We start from the raw sequence: 19,278 nt of genomic DNA, 5'->3' as shown, positions 1-19,278 counted from the left end.
TCAGTTTGAATAAGGAAAGCGATAACTTTGCCATAGTATCCTTTCAAATGTTAAAGTTGCCACAGTCATTGCATTCTTTGCATGTGCTGCGCTTTATTTGTACCATTTTGTTTTATTAGTTTATTTATTATAATTTGAAAGATAATAACAACATTGATTGATAAGTGAGATCTGATTTTAGTCCTTGAAAACCAAAAAAGTAGTGCAAGTCCTTGAAAGTCCTGGAATTTCATTTTGCATTATCTGTACGAACCCTGTTTAAGTTACCAGTTCTTGGACCATTTTAATGTTTTTGTTGTTGTTAATTGAATTGAACTGTAGTTTTATGTAGTGAACTGTCTTTGTATATTTCCTAATTTACCATTATTTCTTTTGAACAAAACAATTTCAGAAATTTCATGTTTATCATGTAGATTGTAGGTCATCTTGTACCCTGTCAAGGACAAAGCAAATCAGCAAAACTTGATATCAAAAGCATCCTAAATGTTACATGTGTTTGCACCATATTGTAGTGAGTAAACATTCTTGGTATTGTTGTTTCAAATATCCCACCATAATCTGTAGTATGAGCTTGTCAAGGGCTAATGGCAAGATACGTTACTAGTTAGTTTCAAGGAAAATACTTTTTTTTGTTTGCCAAATAACCCTGTGTATGTGTCCACCCCCACAACCCCCAACCCCCGGAAAAAAGTTCAGGCTCAGGATTTTTTTTTTTGCTTTAACCCCTGCATTTCATATCAAAGAGCGAAATAATATACATGCAATGTCGTGGCCAGCTAAGTCATGAAGTTACCAAAAAGCTGCCTTAAAACTGTGCAGGCATGTAATATATTTTATATGAGCCACATTTAAGAACATGCCTCTGAAATGGTTTTCAAAACTGTCCTGGAGCAGCCCAGCACTGTCTCCCTCGTCTAACACACCCGATTCAACTCGTCAGTTCATTATTGAGACTTTAAGACCTGAAGTGAGTCAGAAACGGTAAAGAGAATTGTGAGAAAATACGATGCGTGTCAGATCCGCGTCATGTTCAGCAGCGGCAGCTCATAAAGAAATAGCAGCCAAAACAACCTAATAACCAGCTGCTGTGATGTCTGTTCGTCAAGAACAAAAGAAGAAAAAAAGAGGAAATCAATAAATTTGTATATAGCCTTAAGGATTCATCTATATTTAATTTTGAATTTAGTGATTGATAATTTCAATTTCTGTATATTTCTGCTGAAGGGCACAGGTAGGCCTAAATATGACATTTATTATAATGGGTTTATGTGAAGTTTGTTTTAAGTTTACTTAAATTAGAAGTCATAAAAAAAGATTCCATTAAACAAATATTAAAAATATACTGTCTTTATGTTGTTTGTACATTAATTTGAAGATTTGATGTGAAATAATTGCAATATAAAAGTATATTTAAAAACTTTAATGTTAGGTGGGATTAATCGCAATTAATCTTAGAAAAAAATGTGCGATTAATTAGTTCATTTTTAATCGATTGACAGCACTAATAATTTTAGGCTATTATTATTATTATTATTAAAAGTAATTGTCATCAATTTTCGTCATGTCTGTCTTTCTTTCTTTCTTATATTTTGTTCTAATAATAAACTGAGTTTTTTAATTACTTAAATTGTATTAATTTATTAATTTGTTAGATTTTACTTGGTATTATTTTAAATTATTACATTTATTATTATTGTTATTAATTTGTATCAAAACTGCATTCAATATTAATAACATTTTAGGTTATTATTATTAAAAGTAATTTTCATTATCAAAAATACATTAAAATAATATTATTAATATATTATAAGTGTTGTAATATTAAATGGAACTTGTTAATTACTGGAAAATGTAACAACTTAATCACCTGCTTCTTGTCGTGCCATTTGAGAATGTCCAAGTTTGATGCTATTCAGAGCTTTCACATAAAAACAACATTTAAAATTTCCAGGTTGCTAGTTTGAACTTTGTTCGTCTCCATAGAGCCAAGTGCAGCTTCAGTCTTTGGAGCTCAACAAGGCCGCCCAGCCTCCCTGATAAGCCCTGGTTCACTGTCGACTGGAGCGCTAACACAGATCACAGCTATGGATGACCTTTGATAAAAGGCGGTCTGTTCCGCCCTTGTCAGTCAGCCTCCTCACAACAGAGGTTGGGACATTGTCTACAGACTGACCTACTGCTGTTGTGTGTCCAAACGGACCTTTAACGTGTCCAGCTGTCATTCATACTGACGTGCATGTGGTGCCCAATGTAGGGCCGCTGCAGGGCTGTTATGTCCTCAGCGCACGTCTTGTTTATGAAATCTGTGCCTGGAGCGACGCTTTCTATTCATGAGTGGCCTGGCCCCTCATCAGACCCCTATGTCCTAAACACACGTACATAACAGATATGGTGTCAATATTTTGCTGTCGAGAGTGGGGCCCTATCTTTGCACAGGCCGTGCAGACCACCGGCCAATCGGCACTGTTTGTTTGTTCAGCTTAAACTGTTTGTCCTTTGTTTTTCGTGGCAGCCGACTCGTGTCGGCTTGATAAGGGGTTATGCTCTCTCGCTCTATCTCTGTCTTGTTGTGCGTGTTTTCCATAAGCCGAGGGTTGACGTGCCCTCTGCGACTGCAGGCCCGGAGATCTTCTGAAGCACAAAACTTCCAACGAAACACGTGTGGCATTCTAATCTAGAGTTGTTCGGATAAATCTTGTGTCTCCAAAAAAAACATTATGATTGAATTAAAGACATTTGCCAAAACACCCCACCCTTGTGGACAAACATTCTCAACAATCCAGATTAATTCACCATGTTTCCGTTCTCAAAAAAACCTGCTTCCCTTAGCTAGTTTTTCACTGTAACATTTGTTTGTCTCGTAATGCATTTGGTCACAGTTGCGACTCTAAAAGCTCGGTTCAAGTGCTGATCCTGAGGAACGAGGATGCGTTTGTAATGATGTGCCAAGCTGCGACTGGCTGCTAATGCTTTTCATGCTTGTTTTAGAGCTGGGAACGTTGCGATGTATTCCTCATTACCCCTGTGTTAAGTCTAAACACAGACTGCCTGGTGAAAGAGGTGAGAGAGTTGACATATGTTTCTTTTGCCTGTCTCTTTTTCTCTCCGGTGAGCTCCGCTCGGCTATTAATGTAGCTGAGGAACGCCTGTGTAAACATTCGTGTTTCTTCCCCCCGTTTTGAATAATAGTGACCGGTATCGCCTTTCCCCCTCGACCTCGCTATCTGAAACCAATTACAGCTGATCCATTTGGGCAGAATCGTATTTTCATAAGGATTGCGATGCTCTTGCAATCATGTGTTTGTGCGCGTCTTCAGTGTGCGCTTCATTGTACTGAACGTGCAAGTTTGTTTCTTTCTGTCCTTTTTTTTTTCTTCCCCCTCCCAGTCCTTAGAGATAGATATCAACATCAAATATGTTCCTGAGTGCCTTGTTATTTACGCTCCAGCCCGGGTTCTCCTTGAGCTCCTAGCTCTGAGGAATGTGATGCATTGTGCTGTTTATACAATGTGTGCATTAATGGATGGCAGCCCGCATTTCTTCTGCACAGCAACAAAACTTATAGGACGAAGAAAAGCAAAGCAAAGCAAGCAGCTTTCAGCCGTCCAGCAAAACTTCAGTGGTTGCTTTGCTTTTGTTGAATCTGGAAACACCTAATATGCCTTTGTGTTGCATTCTGGGTATTTTCGCACAAGGGCGAATATCAGCTGTATAATGCGGTGTTGTCACTAATACGGAATGTTTTTGCAGCATTACAGGACAAGGACAGATTAACAATTCTGACGGAAACATTAAAGGAATAGTTCAGCCAAAAAGTGAAAGTTCTGTCATCATTTACTCACCCTCAGCCCATTATTCCAATCCTTTATGACTTTCTTTCATTCTTAGAACACAAAAAGAAGAAATTTTCTCTGGTCACTCTTCCATATATTGAACATGAATGAGGACTGAGACTCCAGAATGGCAAAAAAGTATCATTATAGTAGCCCATACTGCTTGTGTGGCTTATTGTTCTTTAATCAGTCAGTTGCAAAATTATGCAGGCTTATGGACTGTTTACCATAGTGTTCAGATCATTGAATTCAAGAACCAGATCAGTCCAATTCAAATTAATCTTATAGACTGGTTTGTGAACAGATTCAGTGAATCTGATTCATTTGTTTATGAATTGGCTGTCTGTTTAGTCTGTTCTTTACACAAGAATATAGAGTCGTTTGGACTACATTTATGCATTTATGGTGCTTTTTGGTCTTCTTAGGCCAGTGTTGAATCTGGAAACACCTAATATGCCTTTGTGTTGCATTCTGGGTATTTTCGCACAAGGGCGAATATCAGCTGTATAATGCGGTGTTGTCACTAATACGGAATGTTTTTGCAGCATTACAGGACAAGGACAGATTAACAATTCTGACGGAAACATTAAAGGAATAGTTCAGCCAAAAAGTGAAAGTTCTGTCATCATTTACTCACCCTCAGCCCATTATTCCAATCCTTTATGACTTTCTTTCATTCTTAGAACACAAAAAGAAGAAATTTTCTCTGGTCACTCTTCCATATATTGAACATGAATGAGGACTGAGACTCCAGAATGGCAAAAAAGTATCATTATAGTAGCCCATACTGCTTGTGTGGCTTATTGTTCTTTAATCAGTCAGTTGCAAAATTATGCAGGCTTATGGACTGTTTACCATAGTGTTCAGATCATTGAATTCAAGAACCAGATCAGTCCAATTCAAATTAATCTTATAGACTGGTTTGTGAACAGATTCAGTGAATCTGATTCATTTGTTTATGAATTGGCTGTCTGTTTAGTCTGTTCTTTACACAAGAATATAGAGTCGTTTGGACTACATTTATGCATTTATGGTGCTTTTTGGTCTTCTTAGGCCAGTTTTATGTAATGAACAGACTGAAACTTAAGCTGATTCATTAACAACAGTTTGTTAATGAATCAGCTTAAGTTTCAGTCTGTTCATTACATAAAACTGGCCTAAGAAGACCAAAAAGCACCATAAATGCATAATTAGATTCATTGAACCTGTTCACAAAGCTAGTCTGAATGATTCATTCAAATCAGACTTATCTGATTCTGGAACTTTTATTGTAATTTTGCATCTTGCCAGTTTCCATTTACCTTTGTTATATTGAAAAAGTGGCCCAGAATAGTCTTCCAGAATAAAATTTGTGTTTAACTGAAAACAGAATGAGTTTGGAATGAGGATGAGGAAGTAAATAATCCCGTGATTTTGGGAGAACTAACCCTTTAACTGATCTAAACAAATGTTCTTCTAATATGCAAATTGGAGTTGATTACATTCCACCCCTTCCCAGTGTTCACGTTCGTAATGGAAAAGCCATTAAACGTCTCCGTCCGTGTGCTGTGGGAAGCGCCACTCTCCTGACCTCTACCGTGTATTGAATGACTTCTTTGACTTTGTCCTTTTATTCATCAGAGGACAGTGAGTCTGTATCGATCGGGGCGCGGATAAACATTTCCTCCTGTTAATTGTTGTGCTAAAGCCATTAGCCGACCACTAAAGCCACACAATCACAATCACCGCTTGGATGGGCGTGAAATCTCCCGCAATTTACAATCTCATCCACGCGGTCCTGCCGATAATGACTTTGCGAGGGTACTTATAACTCACTCATGCATCCGAAAGTACCACGAGGACCATCACTAATCGATAAATGCGTCGTTTAGAACGGAAAAATAAGACAGGGTGATTTGCAAAAACTTTTTAGTATACTACTTGATTAGTTTGCAGAACATAAACACTTGTTTTTTTCCAAAAACTTACAAGTATGCCCCATTCAAACTGCAAGACTCCGGTTGTTGTCTGTTTGGTTCGTTCAAAGACAGGACAGGACAGGGAACGGATTTGAAGTAGTCCAGCTCTCCTCCACATCCGGGTGACTGTTTACCATTGTGTTTGAATCATTACATTCAAAAACTGGATCAAATTTTATGTAAAGAACAGGCTGAATTTTAAGTAGGTTTATGAACCTGTTCACAAAATTAGTCTAAATGATTAATTCAAATCAGACTTATCTGGTTCTGTAACTGTTGTCACTTTGCAGCTTGCCAGTTCCCATTCACCTTTGTTATATTGAAAAAGTGACCCAGAAGAATATTCTTAATAATTTTATGTTTCAGTCCGTTCTTTACATAAAACTGGGTTCAGAAGACCAAAAGCACCATAAATACATAAAAGTAGTTTAAACGACTCTATATTGTTCTATACAGAATAGACTGAACAGACAGCCAATTCATGAACATTAATCAGATTCATTAAATATGTTCACAAAACTAGTGTAAATGATTCATTCAAATCAGACTTATCTGATTCTGGAACATTTATTGTCACTTTGCAGCAATAAGTGACAATAAAATTTGATTAAAATTGACTAAAATTATTAGTTTGCAAAATGTGAAATCTTGTTTTTTCCCAAAACTTATCCGGTTAGACAAGTATGCCAAATTCAAAGCACAAGACTCCGGTTGTTGTCTGTTTGGTTCATTCAAAGACAGGACAGGACAGGGAACTGATTTGAAGTAGTCCAGCTCTCCTCCACATCCTGGTGTCCTCTGAAGTATCAGACAACGGCTCTGTGTGTGTGTGTGCATCAGAGGAGACAGATCGATGCTGTTAGGACCCAGCGCCACTGTGTTGTGTTTGTTTACCAGGGGCTCGGAGAGCCTGGCTCCTCACCGCACAGCCAGACAGACAGTGGCAGCTCCTCACCCTGTCTCTTCATAATTGATCAGGGGGATGGCTGCCTTCCCAGCGGGTTAAGACGTGGCAACTTTTCCCCCTATCTCTCTCTTTCTCTCTCCCCTTCTCTCCCCCTGTTTGCTCAGCATCTCAATGTACTAGTTCAAACATTGTTCTCACCAGCTGGCAGAGCAGTGCCATATGCACATCCAGTCAAGGCAGCTGTTGTCATGGATACTGGCAAGCACCAGGAAATATAACAAGCCCTTTATTCTGCTGGAAGAAGTGTCATTCTTTATCTGAAGGAGGGTTTTTTTTCTTCTTCGCACCCCTCGACCTTCACTCTCCTCTTCCCCGACAGATGAAACACCTGTGAAGTTATTGTGTTGTTTATATTGCTTTATTTATTTTGTTGCTTTCTCCTTGTGTCGGGGCGCGTGTGTCGTTGTTCACTTCTGTCTACAGTCGACATTACAACTCCAGGAAGTCTGGAAAGAGTTGCTTTCCTTTGAAGGCATGTATCAGTATTTCTGTAGATACATGAGGAACACTGTAAGGTACATCATTTCAACCTACCTGCCATCAGGCTTACACACATATATTGTAACATGTTTTTTTTAAGAAAAAAGATAATAAAAAAAAATACATTTTCTGAAGAAAAAGGAGTGGATGTTTGCTTATGCAAAAGTTGGTAGGATTTTGAGGGCGATTGTTAGTGCTATTGCTATTGCTTTGGGAGTGTGGTGGTTACTAAGGTGTTCTGAGGTGTTGTCTGAGCATTGATGTGGTCATGTTGCTGGCTAGGACATTTCTAAGGGGTTGATAGGGTGGTCTGGGTGGTTGCTATATGGTTGCTTATTGGTCAAATTTTTAAAGAGCCCAGAGGATTCACTCATACAATGTAAATCTGTTTTTTCACCCATTTTTTCACCAACATGCTATAAATCATTAGTTTGATCCCCTATAAACAAAAAAGTAATAGGTATCGATCATGTCAGTAGCACAAACTAGGGATCAGCTGATTATTGGCACCGATATTAAGCATTTTATGGATATCGTATCGGTTACTTTCAAAACCGATTTGCCGATAAAATAAATTAAAAGCTTTTAAAGTTTTTGTCACAGCCCTTGTTATTCTTAATTTTGATATTAATTTTCATTTTTACACCAGACATATATATCGGTTCGAAATATCGGTTATCGGTCTACTTGATCTGTAATAATCGCATCAGCATTAGCCCTGAAAAGCACATATCGGTCGACCCCAGCACAAACAGGATGAGTTACATTCTAAAGTTTAATAATTAGGGTTAAAGATTTGAACAAACCCCTAACATCAAGTATGAGCTATAGGTACGCCTGCCTTAGCAACCAAATATTCTTGTATTGTTGTATGACATTGGATAAGTAGGTATCTGGAGTGATTTGGCAGAGAAGGGCCAGCGTCACCCCTGTGCTCAGGGGCCCGGCTAATGCTCAGCTCCTTGTTAATTCACTCCTGAGGTAATCTGATGTTGATTTTGTCAACTTTAATTACAGCTTCTAGGAACACTTCACATCGCCTGCCTCTACTTCAAATTGATATTATGAATATGCAAATGGTCCGGTAATTTGCAGAGAAGTGGGTATTTCAGCTGAGCACACACTAGACAGGTCAATACCACTGACACTCTCTGTGTGTTTTTTCCCCTCGTGCTCTTCAGAGGTGCTAGACAAACTGTATTTATCTTTCATCACGGCTTTGTGGATTATCATGAAAAATGTATATCTGAGAGACGCTTCATGGCTCATCAACAACAATGAATAGTGTAGTGGATGGAATGCGCCGGGTTGATGTCACCTTTCACAGTGTTTGATATTTGAGTGTGCCGGGGAGGGAGAAGGATGGGGGGAAAAAAACTAATTTTGTGTCTCTTTTTCTCTTTTCGTTTCTTTGCAGGCCCTACAAGCAGCAAGGCAATTACTCCTACAGCAACCAGGCAGTGGCCTGAAATCTCCAAAGAACAACGACAAACAGCGTCCGTTGCAGGTGAGCAGTTCCTCGCTAATGTCTTAAGTCCATCCATAATACATGGTGCTCTGGAAAAGATTTCCTCTGTTCCAGCTACTCTGTTTGATTTGGCAATGTAATTCTGGAGCTGTCAGTAAAATTTCAACCTGTCAGGCCTGCCCTTCTCCAAAAGAAACCAAACAAAATACCTCAGACCTGAAACCATTCTGTTGTCTAAAGCTACATTACCACAGCTCCTCTGATGGGCAACTTTGAAATCTCTGCTGTCAAAAGATATTGACATATTAAAGGAATATTCCGTGCTCTACTGATAGCATTTGTTTCATATCCTTGAACACAAAAATTAATATTGACTTGTTCCTTGTCTTTAAAAAGGCAAAAATCAATGTTGCAATGAGGCATTTACTATGGAAGTGAATGAGGCCATTTTTTGATGTGTAGCTTATAATTGTTCTGTTAAAGTGTATTATTTGTGCTATAAAGCTGTTTAAATCATCATTTTTCAAGTCGTTTTAGGGATTTATGAGTTACATTATCATGGCAACAAAGAAAAATTAGATGTAACTTTACACAGAAACTGTTAGTAATCCGTTTATCACTTTCATGATAACTCACATTGTTAATGTTTTGTGGTGAAAAAGTGAGTTTTAACATTTATAGATTTTGCCCCATTCACTTTAGTTATAAGAGCCTCACTGTAGATTTTACAAAGTCAAAAATAAACATGGTAAACGAAGAATAAAAAGCTTTTGGAAACTTTCTATTGGATTATTTACAATACAGTTCCGCAGAAACCAAATAGCAACTCTTCCTGTAGCATTGCGTATCCTAACTAGCTGTCATTTGTACCCCTCCAAGATAATTTGCCATTATTGATTCCAGCTGCGCTGCATCGCTATTGTCGGTGATTTGGTAAAGGTCACAGCGGCATCGTGCACGTCGCATACCCTATTACCAGACCTGTTTACTTACCCACTGAGTGCCGAAGTGTTATTTCTCTCACATCCCCACAATACAAACGCGCTGCCTCAAATTATGTAAGTGCTTGAAATCTGCCAGGCTCCGTATTTTTAGGTTTAAATTAAGTGCGAGAGAGAGCGTGCCCTCCTCCCTGCTAATAAGTGCTATCAGCTAGTGGTTTACCTCATTAGTACCCCGTGCATTTAATTAAAGGAAGGGAAAATTAGCGCTAACCCTCATCGTTAATATTTTCACAGAGTATAACAATGGCAACACCTTCTCCAAGAGTCACACCCTTGTGTATCTAATTATGCGGAAGTTAAAGATTCGGTGCCTTTCGCTTTTAATATATTCAGGCCGGTTTGGGCAAATATGGCTTTTGTATTTGGAAAAGTTTTTCCTTTTGTTTTAATATTTTTCGCCTTCTGTGCAAAGATATTAGTTGAAAAGCAAAGCCTAGGTGGATACACTTTCGTGTATCTATTGTAGTTTCGCAGCCGTCTGTATACTCAGAGAATGGATTCCCGGCACACAGCGTGACTGCAAATTGCCGTGCGATACTTCCTGAGGAAGCCAAGTGATATTGAATGAGGAAGGTCTGTGATAACTGGTGGCCCATGACCGAGCCCCTGACTCTAATAACACCAGAGGATGGTAAATATTGAATATTTACATTTGCTTATGCCATCCTTGCCTCGTGTTAGCCATATGAATCAATATGAATCAGTGCTTGTTGAGTGATGTCTTCAGGCTGTAGTTAATCAATGCTGTCGATCCTTTTCTTTACTAACTTATTCAGTGCTCTTAAATGTCTAAATATCTAGTTAACCTTTATTTCCCAAAAACTATGCTTAAAGGAATATTCCATGTTCATTTGCCCAGTTAAGCTCAATCAATAGTTTGTTGACCATCCCTACTTTTCTTATAATATAAGGTTAAAAAAAAATCAAGATTACGGTGAGGTACGTACAATGGAAGTGAATGGGGCCAATTTCTGAAGCAGAAATGTGAAGCTTATAATTTTATAAAAGCAATTCTTCTGTTAAAACTTGTGTATTATTTGAGCTTTAAAGTTGTTTAAATCTTCATTTTTACAGTTGTTTTAAGGTTTATGGAGGTACATTAACAGCAACAGTTGTAAAATTGGATATTACTTTACACAGGTTAGAAAGCAGTTTTTCACACTAAAATCATGTTAACACGCATCTTGTTCTCGTCTTGTGGCTGTAATATTGAAACCATTCACCTTGGTTCCATTCACCTCCAATGGAATATTCCTTTATATCTCTTTGATAGCTGTGCTTTTAAATGCTTACAAAAACTCAATTCAGATCATGTGCGTGTACTTAGACATGCCAAGTAACGAGCTTTTTGAAAAATGACTTATTTACATAAAAAAGTAAACGCCTGCTCGTTCGCTGACACTGATGAATCTGCCCCTTTTCCTGTCCAGGAAAGGCAGGGAAAGTGATCCATAGTTCATGGCATATAAATTATTTACTGCACGAGCATCTAAATGCTGCAGCTCACGGTTTTAATTACTTGTATTAGTGTCTAAAGCCTGTCGGCTGACTAATTCTATCCAGCGCTTCATCTCGCGCTTTTGACGCATTCAGAAGCCGCTTTTCCACATTTGCGTAATGTGACAGGTCTATTATTACCCCGTAAGCCCAGAGGAGAAGTCAATAAACACCTATTTCTTCTCCGTAAAATCCTTGTGCCTTCTTCATGCTGCTTACAAGGATTTCCCAAGGCACACAACAGTCCTCTCTCGTCGTACCACCTCTCCCTCCGAGTGGCAATATCTCGTGCGCGTTTTATACACTGACATTTAAAACACAAATAAAAAGCGAGAGGACGAAAGGGAAGGGGGATTACAGAAAGCTTGCACGACTGGCAATTGTGTCTCCTGCCCTCCCAATCAGCCCAGCTGCCATTCTCCAACTATAAGCTACATGCCGGTTTGTTTGTTTGGCTCTGTGTGCCGCCCAGGCGTCTCGTCCTGATGGCAGGATGGGCATTTAACTGTGTGAAAACACATGTTAGCGATACTGAATACTGACGAAACAGCGGTTAGAAGCTAACAGGAGGATGCTGAACAAACAGAGGCATGTGGGTGTTACAACAGGCTGTTGTGGTGATATAATACAGCTGTCTAGGTGTCAGGAAAGTGTTTAAAGAGGTAGAGTTGACCTTTGACCTGTTGGCGGTGTGGGCTCAGAGAGCAATATCTCCGCATTAACAAGGTCAAATAACCAAACAAAGCAATTTCAGCTCACTAGCGTGCAACTACAGTATACTCTACAGCGTTTGCGTCCACGACAGAAACATACGGCCAATACTTTGACCTTTTTTTGTTCATTTTAAACCCAACCGGCTTTGCTAATGTAACTTTTCCACAACCAAACATCCTTTTGGAGGCTTCCTCATTCCTGCGTTTGGGAAGGACGGCTGAGCGGCTCGTTGCTCGCGTGTATTCCAAGACGAGAAAGAAGTAGCAGATAGCTCAACCCAATCACTTCCTGACCAGTGAGCCATCCTCCGAGTGTCGCCGATTTAAAGGTCAGCAACGCACAGCTCATCTGAGCGTCAGACTCCTGCGCCATGTTCCTTAAAATTCATCTACTCAGACCGCCAACTGGAACCGTGCACAAAGCCAGCGGAATTTATAAAAGGAAACTCGTGCCCTCATATTAACAGATTATTAACAGCATTCACCCAACAGTAGGGTTGTGCGCCATTCAGACGAGAATTTGGAAGGCCTTTTAAATTCAGTTGATTGGAAGTGAATTTGAATTGAGGTAAAAAAACAGAGTGCAGAATTGCAATTGGAATTTGAATGCAAGAATGAATTTTAAAAAAATGACATTCAAAGAAGTCAATAACACTGTAACTTAACTAGTGTAACGTGGCAAGCAATGGATGGCAGGTAAGATGTGGATCTAAATTCAAGACTTTAAATAAAAAGAAGGAAGGAAAGGAGGGAACCACAGTATGTACATCCAGCAACTAACCAAGAAACATCGGAAACACACGGGATATTTATACAGGCTGGGTTAATGAGGGTAACAAGAAGACAAAACATAACTGGGGAGACAATCAAGGGGAACCAGTGAACAAAGGAACTACAAAACTGGCACAGGAAACAGAACAGAATTACAACTTAAAAGTGATGGAAAGTTTTGAGAAAAGTTGAAAAAGCATTGAAGTTTGAAAGTTTATAGGCCTCATTGGTAGAGGTTTGTGTTTAGATTGCCTAGAATGCACTTTCTGAGCATTCCAGTTAAAATTCCATTTCAGCTTTCTGTGAGGTATGACCAATTCAGTTCAAATTCCAACAAGTTTTTCAAAGTTCAGCTACTCCAAAACGAAGGAGGAGGGAAAAACTGTATTTTCAGATTTGTGATGTTTAGTAATCAGGAAAGCATCCTTCTTTACCCCGGATACCTGAACTAGTGGGCAGCGTCTGTAAATTGCAATTGCAGGGGCTCACATTGCAATGCAAAGGAAGCTGAAGCACAACCCTTAGGCAAGAACCAGTGGAACAGTGGGAGTGGGGAAAAAAATTGTGCCATAGCACCGCTTTGATGTAGAAGCAACAACTGTACCTTCTGACAGAAGATGCATGGGAGTAATAAACCAGTTCCAGCAGCCCTTACACATGCAGTCTGATTACTCTGGCCAGGGTGTTAATTGGATCCTAACTGGCAGATCTGATACGTGTAGCCCGGTGGTGGGAAGTCTTTCCAATTGATGAACTATAATTCAGCGAGCTGCTTGAAGCTTGTGTAATTTACTGCGTGTCACTTGACGGGGGGAGCGATCCAACAGACTCCCTATTACCTGCGACATCACAAAGCTTTCAAGAGAGGGAAGAGGAGGGGGCTGATGCGGAGCGAGCGAGAGAGACCGATTTCCCTCTAAATGCCACACGATGCTCCGTTTCAGATATGGTAAGAAACATATTTGAGGAAAACAAAGGAAGACAACTTTCAGACTCGTGTAGACTTTGTTCTTATCTTACAGACTCTTGAAGATCACATTTGGTTGATTTTCTTTGAGCGGTTTTATGGCATGAGCTCTACTCTTCCTCTCGTAGTTCCCTTTGGAAAGCACATTAGGCTTAACTTCCTGTAGTAAGCATTTGATCCCTCCCTTCATTGACAAAAATGAAAGTGTGGTTATCTAAATCTGTGTGGAAGATCCATTGTACCCCTGTTAGCTCTAACAGAGGCCACATCCACTCTATCATCATTTGAAGTGCATTACACTTCCCATACTGTTTAGCTGAACTGTAAAATAAATTGATATAGGAAAACATTCCTGTAATCTAATTAACTGTTCCCAGAGAGCATCCGCATTGATCTTTTAATCCAAACGATCACTGTGTGAGTATGTGTGTATGTATGTTAGCGTGTTTCAGGTTTAGATTAGCGCAAGTATGTGTTTATATTGTCAATGACTTACAAATCAGTGAGTGTGCATATTGGTGGTCCCCAAGTAAAGCAACTCCATCAATAAACCCTTGACTGTGAAACCTTTTATTACTGACTGAATTAGCAACCCTAGCTTTACCAAAGTGGAAGGTCGGGATCCTTTCCGAAGTCCAAGAAAAGCCCCATTCCTTGAGAATGAAAGAAATTGGTGAACATAAGTATCTCTGGCAAGTGGTTCTCTAAAGTGGCCCCATGATTCAGCACGTTCAGCCTGAATCGTCTGATTCAGAAACTTCTTTCATCGAGAGAATCAAATCACTCCTTACTACCTACTTTTGCTAGTTTGCACTTATATTAATTATAGTTATTTAACATGGCTTTCTCAGCTGCTGTTGCTGGAAATACACCAATGGGACATTTGTTGTGTTTTCAGGTACTGTAAAAAGGCTCAAGTCTTGCATTTTTCGTTTTTATGATGTGGAGTTGACCGTCGAGACCCGTTTTGGCATAGCGAGAGCCCTGTAATGATTTGCTCGTTCTTCAGGAGGGCCACTGATGTTTTCTCATCACTGACCAATTTAAAGCTATTTGTTCTGCTGTCTCTTAGGTGCTGAGCCTCATGGCTCTAAAGAGCAGGTCAATGGAGATCAGCTTGTATTTGTAGTTTTCCAATAGAAATCAAAGCTTCGTGGATTGCCATTTTTGGATGTGCTTGTTTAAAAGGAGAGTGAGAAACAGATGTCAGTTGATGGTCTGTAAGTAAATTTTCTCACAGCGCAAGTGCTTCAAGTGCAGACGACTGAAGTTGATGCTTTGATTCATGAAGAATGCTATTATCGGTGAAGTTTTCTAGCACTCGTTGGGTTGCATCATTGCCTCTCACAGTCATATTCTTCATCTGGCATCCTGCGAGGGAAAAGACCCATTGTCTGTGACTGTTTGCGTCTCGACCCTTCGGCAAACGCTCATTAATTATGCCCCGTCTTGGCGAAATCATTTCGGGGAGAAGCAATTCAGCCTCTGTTCCTTTCAATTCACCCAGCTTGTCAATCATCGCCCCCCTCAGTATCCCGCGGAATGGAGGTGTTATATTCCGCCAATTATCATGTCATATACTTGAAAATGTAAATGAACGTGTGTGTAAAATTACATTTATGGGTTGTCAGTTAAGAATAAGAACCAGGAGAGCAATTACTTATCTGCTTTCATCTTTCAAGCTCTGATATATCATGCAGAAAATGCCGGCATTAAATGCTGGAATTAGCATTGTGCGCGACTCCGAAGTGAGTGGGCCAAAACTTCAACTTTGTCTCGTCTTTTTTGTTTGGAAAAGTGATGAAATGAAGATGCGTATCATCCGTCGATCTGCTAAAAAGCTAATGAGAGGCTATGGGGCATATCCTGATTTCATTTTATTTCTTGTCGCCTTTGTCATTTCGAGTCTCTCTTAGGCAAGTTCGAGGCGAAAATACAACACACAGTCAGCTTTGGTCGATAAATAAACTTAGCGAATTGTTGTGAAATTTACATGTTTATTGTACTCGCCGAGCCACAGTGCAGGCGAGGTGATCGTTCGTTATTCAGTCCATAGCTCATTTAAATATACAAATAATGGGCGTAATGAGAACATCTCCTCTTGTATTTTCATGCTTTGGTCTTTATATTGTCATTTAGGCCGGCGCAGAACCCTGGCTGAACCTGGGGGTAATTACACATCCCAAATGTGTCTTAAGGTTTAATAACATTGAAGGTGTAAGCATACATTTGCATAATTACATGCAGCTGTTTAATTTGTGACTTTGTTGCTTTGTTCCTTTGTTTTTTTTTTCTTCCGATACCCCCTCCCTCGTCACACCTTTTCTCCCCAAAGAAAGACAGACAGTAAGAAAGAAAGTGTATTTGTGTGTGCGCTTCCCTCCGTGGTGGTGATGCTCGTTGAGTTTTGGGGCCAGTCTAATGAAGAATGGTGCTTGGAATTGTTTGAATATGAATATGAGTGGGGATGGAGTGTGACCTTCAGCTCTGCTACTCAGTTCATCAGGATTAGTCAAGCTCGGCGCTCAGGAGCGCTAATGCATAATGACTTCTAAAATGAAAAATGTGTAGTGACCATGCAAATGTCTCTGCTAATCAAAGAGGGGAACCTGAGCTGGGCCGAGCCAGGAGACTAAAACAAGGACGTGTCAAGGCCCTGAGAGCTCAGACGTACGGAAAGCAATCAAGCAGTCTTGATTAGCCGGCGCGAGGAGTCACTCAGACCCCTCGCGACATCTAATGGAGCCTCACGTCTTTTTCTCAAGCTCAGAAACCACAACAATAGAGATGTTTACCTGTCATGACGCCGAAGGCTCGCCTGTCTTGATGATAGACGTCATCTGTCGAAGCTGCTCTGTTGAACAATGCAACATGCAGCATGCTTCATAAAGTACAAAGAATGCCCTGAAGAGTCAGCTGTAGACAGGTGCAGCGTCCAGGAGAGGAAAATTGTTTCTGTCTTTCTCAAATAGCATTTGTCTGGCAATTATTTTTATTCTGTTCATTGTGTAGTTTGAGACGCGAGCGAAGAATCGAGCCAAATTAATGTAAATGTTGCATGTTTCCAGAAAACTCACTTGCTTTATTTTAATGCTGGGTTGCGAAAATATTTTCTTTTTGGTTTTTTTTAGCCAAAAAAGTTCTCTCGCACAGTTTGACAGCTGGTATTTTAATGATTCTTATCATTTAAAAAATGACATGAATTTTTTAAAATGACATCTCGTGGAAGACTTGTGCCTCTGGCTGCTTTCTTCCAAGCGTGCAGCTTGGAAACTTCAATGCGCAGCGAGAGGCAACTGGTAATTCCCCTCACCTCTGTAAAACAGAATACTTCACAGCAGCTCAGCTTCAATCAGGAGTTTCTCACAGATTTTCAAAGCTTCAAACCCTCGGCAGCCTGAATCTATGCTACTTAGCTTAGCTGCTCCTCAGCAGGCCATGTGTCCGCTTACGACCCACAGTCGGCTCTGGAAATGTGCGTCTTCCTGCCTGCCTTGTGTGTTGTAGCACTAGAAATCGCCTGAGGGAGTTGAAGTGTTCAGCTAATTAAGGTCCTCCTCTATTTAAAGCGCAATGCTTTCCCCGTTGGGAGTAGCTGACAGAAAATATATAGAGTAAGAAAGTACACATGCACTGCCAAATGGCTACATATACTGCACTCGCACCATTTCCAGAGAGTTCGAGAAGCACATGACTTTACAGTTGAAGAGTTTTCACGAGACATGGCTAATGTGTTGTTCTCTCCGTCTCCGTCTCCGTCTCTCTTAGGTGCCAGTGTCTGTGGCAATGATGAGTCCACAGGTGATCACACCCCAACAGATGCAGCAGATCCTTCAACAGCAGGTCCTTTCCCCCCAACAGCTCCAAGCCCTCCTACAACAACAACAAGCAGTCATGCTTCAGCAGGTGAACACACATAAACACCCTCTTACTCACTGTCCCATATGCAGTCATGTTTTGAAATGGTAGCATACAGATCCTCTCTGTCCTTGACATACTAAATACGGACAGGCATGTAATTAGTTGTTTTCAGTGGGGACGTCTTTTGGGGACAAATGGAGCACTGAAACAAGAAAGTCAAACAGAGTTAGCTGTACGTGAACTCTTGCTTTCACGTGTTGTTTGGTTCATTAATGTATCCGCATTGCAAGACGCATCGCGTTTTTATTGTTGCAGTAATAGCTGATAAAGTGAACTTTCAAATTCATGCTCTCCTACATTCTTCACTCCTTCTAAAGGTTTTCCTTTTTATCATAATGAAGCAGCAGTTTGAAGATTGAGCAAGTTTGTTAAAGTTAGTTAAACTATCAACATGTTAGCTGAAGTAGCTATAGTAGATATATGACATTTGTAGATGCTATATTTGTTTTTTGGTCTTTTGTGACTGTAAACCAGCCTAAACTGTTTTAGCTGATCTCAGCTGGTCTCCTTTCCTTACCAGGCAGTTAATGTGCAGTTGGTCAACCTGGGATACCAGCTAGCCCACCAGCTTGCCCAGGCTGGGAGACTATTTTTAAACAGCTAAGACCAGCAAACCGGGTTTAAGCTGATTTTTCAGCAGCCGTAGTAATGTAAGGACATGAAATGATTAGGAAAAACAGCTCAAACTTTGATTGTCCGCATGAGCACCACATAATATCGTAGCATGTGAGTTAACAACTAGACCACATCTCTGACAAGAGTAGATTATATCTTCAAAAGTGATTTTAAAATCTCAGAGTGAGCTCTTCATTAAAAACATCTCCATTAACTCAGTTAGCCTTGATTATAATTAGGTCTGTATAAACGGTGACGAGCGTCTTGTGCTGAAGACGTCTCCCGCTGAACGAGACGGGAGAGCTTGGCTCCTGTATTCCGACGATGAGCTCCTGAGGACAGCACTCTGAGAAGAAGAGAAGTGTGCTAAATGCATTAATTCACAATGATGAATCCTCTCCTTTGAGTGCTTCACATTCATTTCAGATTTTCACTGCCTGTCAAGGCATCAGAGAGGAAAAAATATATAGGCATTAAGATTAATTGTTCCTCTAGCGGTAATGTGCAGCCGCATAAAAGTCCATATGGAGACGCACGATGAGGGGAAGTGCTGGTCTCTTTGTCTCGACCGGAGAGAGATGTTATTTATGATGTGACATGCAGAAGCACATCCAGGCATGTCGTGCGGCCTCAGGAGCCCGGAGTCGGCTGCGAATCTGTTTGTTCTGTTGTAGCTCTGCTTTGAGGTACGGCCATACTTATGTGGGAGAAGGGAAATAAATTTTCAAGCCATATACAACAGCTGCTCTGTTTTGTCGCAGATGTAGCCTAGCAGTTTGCGCATTTGCTCTAGAAGCTGTATTTGCTCCAAGCAGTTAGTGAAAGCACTTTAACTTTATAGAACAAGGGAAATACATTGATATTTAGATAAATTTTTAAGCCATATACCTCAACTGGTTATTTTGTCACAGCTTTAGCCTAGCATTTAGCACATTTGCTCTGAGAGTGTTTACATTAACTGCATCTGCTCCTAGTGGTTAGTGCAAATGTTCTAATAACAAACTTAATGGGAAAAGGGAAACAAGCACAAAGTACTATGAAATATTTTAAACCCCTAAACAATCATGGTTTTTGGCTATAAATT

At 40.1% G+C, this 19,278-nt stretch overlaps 1 protein-coding gene across 6 annotated transcripts in view; it reads left to right on the top strand.

Moving 5' to 3' along the window:
- LOC107658869 (forkhead box protein P2) overlaps positions 1-19,278 on the top strand; it is a 78,711-nt gene that overhangs the window by 24,309 nt on the left and 35,124 nt on the right. For all 6 annotated transcript variants that reach the window (XM_016447559.1, XM_016447556.1, XM_016447561.1 and 3 more), the window contains exons 2-3: positions 8,656-8,745; positions 17,427-17,564. In XM_016447559.1, the coding sequence (XP_016303045.1) occupies positions 8,656-8,745; positions 17,427-17,564 (228 nt within the window). The remainder of the gene's footprint in view (positions 1-8,655; positions 8,746-17,426; positions 17,565-19,278) is intronic.

Source organism: Sinocyclocheilus anshuiensis, unplaced genomic scaffold (assembly GCF_001515605.1).
Source record: "Sinocyclocheilus anshuiensis isolate Anshui unplaced genomic scaffold, SAMN03320099.WGS_v1.1 scaffold283, whole genome shotgun sequence".
NCBI classification, from domain to species: Eukaryota; Metazoa; Chordata; class Actinopteri; order Cypriniformes; family Cyprinidae; genus Sinocyclocheilus; species Sinocyclocheilus anshuiensis.
The sequence above is the reverse complement of the archived record's forward strand: the minus strand, read 5'-3'. Positions and strand labels throughout refer to the sequence as shown.